The sequence below is a fragment of the Mustela lutreola genome, chromosome 10 (genome assembly GCF_030435805.1).
Source record: "Mustela lutreola isolate mMusLut2 chromosome 10, mMusLut2.pri, whole genome shotgun sequence".
Classification (NCBI taxonomy): Eukaryota; Metazoa; Chordata; class Mammalia; order Carnivora; family Mustelidae; genus Mustela; species Mustela lutreola.
The window spans coordinates 104,778,136-104,787,177 of NC_081299.1; the positions used below are offsets into that span (position 1 = coordinate 104,778,136).

At 44.9% G+C, this 9,042-nt stretch overlaps 2 protein-coding genes across 3 annotated transcripts; one reads left to right on the forward strand and one right to left on the reverse strand.

Moving 5' to 3' along the window:
* Positions 1 to 7: 7 nt before the first annotated feature.
* Positions 8 to 5,259, forward strand: LOC131808793 (gonadotropin-releasing hormone II receptor-like). The gene is given in 5 exon segments (XM_059134867.1): positions 8 to 382; positions 384 to 861; positions 3,972 to 4,182; positions 4,698 to 5,095; positions 5,097 to 5,259. Coding segments are annotated over 5 exon segments (1,158 nt in total). The 5' UTR covers positions 8 to 353; the 3' UTR covers positions 5,139 to 5,259.
* A 127-nt stretch (positions 5,260 to 5,386) lies between these two features.
* On the reverse strand, positions 5,387 to 7,178 carry RBM8A (RNA binding motif protein 8A). Of its 2 annotated transcripts, none has more exons than XM_059134872.1 (6): positions 7,020 to 7,178; positions 6,682 to 6,741; positions 6,480 to 6,554; positions 6,162 to 6,298; positions 5,716 to 5,852; positions 5,387 to 5,617 (listed from the first exon to the last, which is right to left on the reverse strand). In XM_059134872.1, exons 1-6 carry the CDS (start codon positions 7,084 to 7,086, stop codon positions 5,572 to 5,574), a joined length of 522 nt encoding a protein of 173 aa, XP_058990855.1. In that variant the 5' UTR covers positions 7,087 to 7,178; the 3' UTR covers positions 5,387 to 5,571. The 2 variants fall into 2 exon arrangements, with proteins under 2 accessions (XP_058990855.1, XP_058990854.1); XM_059134871.1 differs by having other exon boundaries at positions 6,480 to 6,557.
* Between the last annotated feature and the right edge of the window lie 1,864 nt (positions 7,179 to 9,042).

The window sequence follows — 9,042 nt, forward strand, 5'->3', positions numbered from 1 at the left end:
GCGAAAAGGCACCGCAGTATCTCGCCTGCGAGGCTGGGATGGGGTTGTCCCCGGGGTGCTCCCAAACATCCCTAACACACACGCACAAATGCGCTGCGGCCGAACCTAGGGCAGTAGGCTAGGCTAAAGAAGTCTATGGAAGTAGAAGCCAGCACCAGATCCCGGTTCCCTGCGGGACCCTGGCAGTTGGGCAGGTGACCTCCAGGACACAGATGGAGAGTCTCCAGAGACAGAGGCTTTAATGGACGAAACTCTCAATAACCAGCTTCAGATCCTAATAAGGAATCAGTGGACGAAGCTCACCTCTTCATACTTACACTTAATCATCCCACCCCTTTCCCTTCCAGGTCACCATGTCTGCAGGCAATGGCACCCCTCAGGGGGTTAGCGGAGGAGGAGGTCTGGGCGGGATCAGGAGTAGAGATAGAGGGCTCAGAGCTGCCCACCTTCTCAGCTGCAGCCAAGGTCCGAGTGGGAGTGACTACTGTGCTATTCATTTCTTCAGCTGGAGGGAACCTGGCTGTCCTGTGGTCAGTGACTCGACCACAACCCAGCCGACTCCGTCCCTCTCCTGTACGACGACTTTTTGCACACTTAGCAGCTGCTGACTTACTAGTCACATTTGTGGTTATGCCTCTAGATGCCATCTGGAATATCACTGTTCAGTGGCTGGCCGGGGACATCGCATGTCGGACACTCATGTTCCTGAAACTAATGGCCATGTATGCTGCAGCTTTCCTGCCTGTGGTCATTGGACTTGACCGTCAGGCAGCCGTACTCCACCCGCTTGGACCCCGCCCAGCTGGAAGGAAACTTCTAGGGGCAGCCTGGGGACTTAGTTTCCTGCTTGCCTTGCCCCAGGTGAGTGACTTGTTGGGACCCAAGGCTAGAGGGGACAAGAATCTGGGTAAACAATATGAGCGCTTGGAGTGGAGCGGTGTGCTTGACCATGGTCACCCACTAATCCTCAGAGGGGAGCCTCTGCTGTTTTGCAAATTAAGATCACTGCATGTTAATCTGTATCTCTATTAAGAGCCTTTGCCTTCAAAGTAGTACCCTATCTATGCCTCTTCCTTTAGCTTTGTTTCCCTATGCTTGGCTTTCACCTCTTTGCATCCTCCCAGCTTTTTCAGCAGATTGTTGCAGAAAACTGTAGGGATGAAACATGTATGTGGGTCTATAAAGAAGACAGTGAAGTCAGGGGCTTTGGGTAAAACCCTGTGGTAGTCACTCATCCACTCAAAATATAATGTACATCACCCCTAGACACACTCTAATGCTCTATCAAGGACTGAGCAGTGAAGAGCTGCATTCAGGAAACTCAGACTAGCGCAGAAGGCATATTAGTGTGTAATTATAATACAGTATGCAGTCCAGCATTATACTAAAGGTAACCATAGAAGCTAAAGAACAATGAGGATGTCTGACGCACTCTTGGACAGTCGGGGAAAACTTCTCAAAGACATTACAACAGATTTTTCATTTTATTAAAATAAGAGAGGCTTTAGACAAGTTAAAGCAGGAGGAATGCTGGGCAGGGTGGAAGGTAGAGGAATTCAAAGTGGTTGTAGCTAAAGTTGAGGGCTAGAAAATGGGTGAGTAATGGGCCTGGATGGGAAGGAAGAGCCAGGTTACAGATATTAAGCTTGTACTTTTTCCTGAGGACAGTGGAGAGAGACTAAGGTAAAAAGTAGAGAGTGACGTATCAGATTGGTATTTTTTACTCTAGTTTTATCGTGAAAACTGGAAAGAAAACAGAGCATCTGAACTTGAGTACCAGTTATCACATCTTGTGTATTGATAATGAACTAGAAATACAGAAAAAAAGGAAATATGAAGCAATTCCTTTAAGACCAAAAATCAAGACCACATCACCCTCTGAGGGAAAGAGTAGAGCAGCATCTTGGGAGACCAGGACTAGGATTTTCTACCTAGAAGGAACTCTGGAATAATGCATTATAGAATATTTAAAATTTGATCCTTAAATCCTCAAATATTAGAAATATAACTACCAAAACTTAGTCTGACTTTAAGTCTAAGGCAAAAAATAATGCTTCCAACAATGTTGCAAGCAGGAACCTCTGCTACCCAAAGCTTTAAAAAGCAGCATTGCTGCCTCAGTGCAAAAGGTATTAAAGTTGTTTATATGGGGGCGCCTGGGTGGCTCAGTGAGTTAAAGCCTCGGCCTTTGGCTCAAGTCATGATCCCAAGGTCCTGGGATTGAGCCCCGCATCAGGCTCTCTGCTAAGCGGGGAGCCTGCTTCCTCCTCTCTCTCTGCCGGCCTCTCTGCCTACTTGTGATCTCTGTCAAGTAAGTAAATAAAATCTTAAAAAAAAAAAAAAAAAAGTTGTTTATATGAAGCAAATTTTATATGTGGACTGGGAGGTAGAAGCCTGTTTCTTTATTTCTTTATTTATTTGACAGACAGAGATCACAAGTAGGCAGAGAGGCAGGCAGAGAGAGAGGAGGAAGCAGGCTCCCCACCGAGCAGAGCCTGATGTGGGGCTCGATCCCAGGGGCTCGATCCCAGGACCCTGGGATCATGACCTGAGCCGAAAGCAGAGGCTTTAACCCACTGAGCCACCCAGGCGCCCCTAGAAGCCTGTTTCTGTTGCATTGTTTTACTTTGTTTTTTTCTGGGTCAAGGCTCTACTACTAACTAGCTGATGACTTTGGCTAAATTACTTGAAACCTATTGGCCACAAGATATTGGATAGGAGTTTCATCCTTTGTTACATTCTGACAACTGTAATCTCCATTTGCTTCAATGGCAAACTGATAACATTATGATACATGTGCAAAAGATGGTATTTTTGGTTCCAAATTAGCATCCTCTTGTATAAATTCTGCATTACCCATATGTTCTATTTAAAATATTAATCCTACCTTCCAGGACTAATATGTCAATAAAAAACCCTTTGCTTAAGTGTGGTGAGGAAGTACCGGAAAAGTCAGAAATTATCTTTGAAGGCTCAAGTTTCTAAGTATCACAAGTGGTTGAAAGGAAGCTTTATATAATAGGTGGTAAACTGCATAATAGGGGGAAGGAGAGGCAGAAGTAGGGCTACAGACCAAACTCTAAGTCCAGAAGCCTTGCTTATTTTTAAACCCCTTTTCACAATCTGTCAGATGTATCTAGGCACAGTACAAAACAAAACCAACCAATCAAAAAACCTACAAATACATGGACTCAAGATGGGAAGGGGAAAAACCATTCCCCAGCTAGCTCAGAGTAAGCTGACCTTAACCCCAAGCCATTCAGTTGTCTGTGGCTACTATTCACCTTTCCTAAAAGTCCCTCATTGCTGAAATCACTTTCCCAAATGCCTTATATCTGGGAATCCAAGACCACTAAGCTTGCCTTTTATCAAACTAATAGTGACTCAATCTGCCTTATCTGAACCAAAGTGTTAGCCCTGAAGCTCTTAACTGAAAAATACTCTTTAGGATTCAAACCAAAAACTCAGCAATTTACCAAAAAGGGGGAGGGGCAGCCAACAGCATTTGGAAAATGTTAAATTTTATTTCTTAACATTGTTTCACTCGTATAATTATTGTATAAGACTATCACTAAAGGTCATTTCAAAGTGGCTGCAAAAATGGCCTGAAATTTTAGCAGCACCCATTTTACACAAAATTTCTTTTTCCACAGAATTAGATATATCAAAAAAAAAAAAAAAAAAAATCACTTCAGCTAAAAATGTTGGTGAGGCGGTAAAAATTTTACAAAGTGCCATGTTAGAACAGTACTTTAGAAGGCAAGATTCTTTAAGTCCCAGGATTTAACAATGATTAGCTCCATAGCCTAAAAGGAAAACGGATTCTCAAGTTTTTAACCTTTTAAATATGGCACTATAGATGAACTCAGCACTACCCAGCTCTGCAGAGAATTGACGATGAACTGGGAAAGTATGACTAGTGAGAAGGATGAAGGGGGACCATTTCTAATAGTCCTCAAACTCCACTCCAGCTGTTCCTGTTCCACACTGTCCGCTGAGCTGGTCCAGTCCCCTTCACTCAGTGTGTCACCAAAGGCAGTTTCAAGGCTCGATGGCAAGAAATCACCTACAACCTCTTCAACTTCTTCTGCCTCTTTCTGCTGCCGCTGACTGCCATGACCATCTGCTATAGCCGCATTGTCCTCAGTGTGCCTAGTCCCCGGACAAAGAAGGGGAACCACGGTGAGACTCCAATCCCCAGGCCCTAACCCATACCCTAAGAACTATTGCCTCTAGCTTCATTTACTGATTTGATAGTTTTCTATCAAACCAGAAGTGACATCGTAACCATCCCTCTAGCATCTGATGCTGCAAGTATTTTCTAAATGCCTTCAATTCTAACCAGCCTCTAGCCACCCTCCATTGTTGAGTTAGCTGGGCAAGGATTAAGGAGAAAAGTGATCAGTATTTTCTTTAGTCTTAGATACTATCAAGTCTCCGGGTAGTCTCAGTAGCTTCCTAACACCACACCCCAATCAAAACCTTTCCTCCAGCATGTGTCACAATCCCTGGGGGAGAAGAGGGGAGCATTTAGTCCCAATCTGGGAAGGGAAGAGGATGTGTAACATTACCCCCTACCTGCTACATTCTCTCCCTTGTATCAGGAGAACTCCAGTTCACCATCCCTGCCTGTTCATCCTACACTCAATTCAGAAGCTGAATGGTTCTGAATTTGAGTATGTTTTCTAAATTCCCAGCCCCTGCCGGCGAATTTGCCCTCCATCGCTCTTTAGACAATTGCTCCCGTGTTCGTCTGCGGGCCTTGAGACTGGCCCTACTCGTCTTGGTGACTTTCATCCTCTGCTGGACACCTTATTACCTGCTGGGCCTGTGGTACTGGTTCTCTCCCACCATGCTAACTGAAGTCCCCCCAAGCCTCAGCCACATCCTTTTCCTTTTTGGCCTCCTCAATGCTCCTCTGGATCCTCTCCTCTATGGGGCCTTTACCCTTGGCTGCCAAAGAAGGCATGAAGAAGTCTGTACAGACTCTTCCAGGGAAAAAGGTTCTGAGAGAATGCCCCAACAGGAGATTCAAGCCCTTAGAAAGCTGCAAGTACAAACAAGTATGGCAGCGGAAGGACAGGAGAAACAAAAGAGACATTCCTATAACATCCATCAGCACGGTACGGAGTATATAGGAACAAACTAACTATGCTTTAATATCACAAGGACACATCACTTCCACCCCTGCTCTCTTAGCTTCCAAGAAAAAGAAGTACTGAGCAGTGTCTCTACTTTGATCCTAGCTAAGACTTGAGACTGTATTTAATGTAGAAATTCACACAGAATTGAGGCCCTAGAAGCATCTTCACAGTGACCTATACTGCCTTACTGTAAATAGTGCTTCGGAACTTGCAATGTTAGAAGAGGAAAGTAATTTTAAATGTACAAAACAAAAATGGGACATTTATTCATAACTCAAAAAAAAAAAAAATCAAAAACCCAAACCACTAAGCAAGTAGGGTAAGAGATTAAATATAAACATGGTGAGTTCCATCCCAGCCCTATTTCTCCAAGGCTGCATGGTCAAACAGAATCTCTGGAGAGAACATCTGGACAATAGAGGACCTGTCAGCGCCGCCTCCGGTCTGGACTCCTGCTGCGTCTTCGGCCACCTCTAGGGAAAAGGAAGGGCCCATCAGAGAACATAATACAACGTCCTTATTCTGTTTTGCTCATGATCCCTTCACCAAGATTTTGCCCTCTCCACTTTACCTCCTCTTGCCCTTAGGTGGACCCCGAACAAAACACCAGTCCACACTGATCGGCTGTCCCATCAAATCCTGGCCATTGAGTCCCTCCATAGCAGCCTGGGCCTCCTTGTATGTTTCATACTCAACTAGAGTATACCCCTGGGAGAAGAGAAAAGAAAGAGATCAAAACCCTCATATTCCACCAAACACCACCTAAGCATCTTCCTCAAATCTAAACTCATACCCAAATACAAAATTCTGTACCTTTTAAACAACAAATATACCTCATATATCCTTATTGTAGATACAAAATGTCTGCTTCCGTCTCTTTGCTATGTCTGACAAAATCAATTTTCAACCTCATTTTATTTCAACTATGCTCTTGGCCAATCACAGCAAACATGGGAGAATTATCAGTGCTGTCTAAAGTTATGGGGAAGAGAAGCAATACGGTATCACTTAGGATACCTTCAGGTATCCTGTACGCCTGTCCAGGTTGAGGTGGATGTTTTTTATTTCCCCATACTCTGCAAATTTGTCATGGATGTCTTCTTCAGTGGCTTCCTCATGGACTCCAGTGACAAAAAGAATCCAGCCTTCAACAGCTGTTGGGAAAGGGAGGGAGGTTTGAGCACAAGAGAAAAACTTCAAGCAAGATCACGAGTGGGATAAGAGGGGATTCCTGAGATTGGTTAAGGTATATCCGACCCCATTCCTAGTGGACTTTATTTCATTGGTCCATAATTCACTACAAACACAGAACCCTACAGGCTCCATTTTACTTACAGCGCTGTGGTCCAGGTTCATCACCATCCTGCTCCACGCTGTCATAATCCTCACGCATCCGCGCTCGAGACCCTTCTTCTATAGGGAACATACAAGAGATCACCAGAAATCCATTCTCCCACTGTTCCCCATGTGTCTGAACGGGGACTCCAAAACTCGTATCTGTCGCCATTCTAGACCCATTTTCCCCACAAACACTCACCGGAGCCAAAGCCGCGGCCCTTCCGTTTCTTCGCCTTTTCTTTTAGTTTGTGGATGCTCTCTGGAGTCCCAGAAGTAAAAGAATGAGTAGCAAAAATAACAGGTATTTGTAACAATAGTCTCTTTAGGGACAGATCTGAAAGCAGCCCCACACCACCTTCAGTCCCATTCCCTTCCCGGTCCCGCCCCCATTCCTCCCGAAGGGGGCGCACTCTCTAATCCAACCGAAACCCGGTTCCCCGACTCCCATCCTCCCTGCCGGGAAAGGGAATTATTTTTCTATTAACTCTCTTCTCTCGCACCTTCCCCGCTTCCCGCAGCCGCCTCCACTGTCCTCACCGTCCCCATCCTCATCCATGGCGAAATCCTCGCCCCCAGCCTCATGAAGATCCAGCACGTCCGCCATCTTGCCTGCCTTCTTACTCTCCCCAGGCCGCTCAGGCACTAGGCACCTCGGGAAACTGTCGCGGAGGGGAAAGGTCGCTGGTTAAGCGGCCCAATCCAAAGCTAATTCTGAGTCCCGCCCCCGGCGCAGTGCAAATACGCAAATGAAGGCGGGCCTAGTTCGGGAAGATACCGGAAGTGTTCCTGTAGCCATCTTGAGTAGGTGGTGGCCTGAATCAAACAGCGCTCTAAGGGACAGCTAGCGGGTAGGTGTAGGCAACGATTTCCTACTGATTAGGGCAGCCGAGGAGAAATATTACTGACAGCGAGGCACTGCCTAATTCCTTTATTAGAAGATTGTTTTCCGTCTCCTTGGACTTAATATTAGGAAATGAAACTTCAAGAATGTCTTTCGCTCTCAAAAAGTCTAGACCCGTATGCTGTTCTGAGGAGTGGCTGGACCTGTGATGTAACATTTTTAAAATAGTTCAGTCAGCAATGGTGGCTCAAAAAGCTGCTTCTGGTTGGTGCAGCAACGAATGTCTCTCTCAAGGAAACTAACAGACCTGGTTGTCCATGAACTAGAATTGGTGAGGCGGGTATAAGCTGCTGCTGCAGCTTTTTTTTTTTTTTTTTTTTTTTTTTTTTTTTTTTTTTCTTCTTTTAAGTCAAACTCTTCCCACTGTAAGGACCTATTTTATATTTTTAGCCAGAGGCTTCCATTGAGGTTAAATAATAACTTTGTTGTTTAACCCTTAAACAGCCCCTGCTCCCCTTCCCCCAGGGGACTTAAAAACAAGTCCCGGAAACCAGCGCCAGGTAACAAAGCCCAAGTACAAGGTTGGGTTAGGCCAGGCGGAGGTATTCAATAAGTGGGGGCGCATACTGTCTCCTAGCTACCTAGGTGATGGGCTAGTTTCCATGGCTACTGTGGGGAGAATTGTAATTCAATTAGCCACCTGTGTGTGGCCAGGCCCAACTACCGGGCCTTTGCTCTATCAAAGTCTGGAAAGCAGGGAGGGGTTGTCCTCTGTGAGGGGCATCCCTGATGGGGCTGTTTGTTTGATGGTTGGTCTGATTCTTGATGCTTGGCCCAAAATAAAGCTTTGCTTGACCTTCGCTTTGTATCAGTCTCGCTTCTTTAGTCACGGACCCATTATTGGGGTACCCATTTTTGGGGGGGAACCTAACACCCACCACCTCTGGAAATGAAGGGGGAAAAAAATCATAGCTGTAAACAAAATAGGGACTTGAGTATCTTCGGGAATGGTGCAGGTATTTCATTCTAAAAACCTAGGAGTTTTTTGCCTAGGAGGCCAAACCCATATTGCCCCCAAATTCTGCAGTCCTGATGTAGGTCTTCAATGATAGTGGACTGCACATTCACTTACTTATTAATTTTTTAATCAAACAATTATAATGTGTATATCTAATAGAAGGTGCTGGCAATAGAGGGAAAAATAATTACATTATTAACAATCATTTTATATTATGAGAGTGATAATTGCTGTCATAAAATTGTTATGGCAGTATAAAGGAAGTTTATAATAGGACTGGGAATAAGAAGGCTTCCATTTGAACTGGGCCTTTTAGACTGGGTAGTTTTGCAGGCGAAGCACTTGTACTGAGGCTAGGAGACACTAACCCATTCTCCACAATAGACAGTGTGATCTTTGAAAAAATCAGCTGGTCACATCCCTACCAAAAACCTTTTCTTATTTTTGCACTTGGAATAAAATTCAAACACCACCTGCTCTGCCTCTTTACAACAACTTCCATCACCAAATTCCCTCTCATTAAGTTCTCCCTACATTTTCCCTCAATTATGTTGTCTCTCCCATCTCAGGACTTCTAGAACTTCCTGTTCCTGATGCTCTTGCTCCAGCTCTTCACATGGCTCATTCAACCTCATCCTTTAGGTCTCCCCAAAATACTACCAGAATCGAAGGGTTCTCTACTTTATTATCTGTCACTGTGT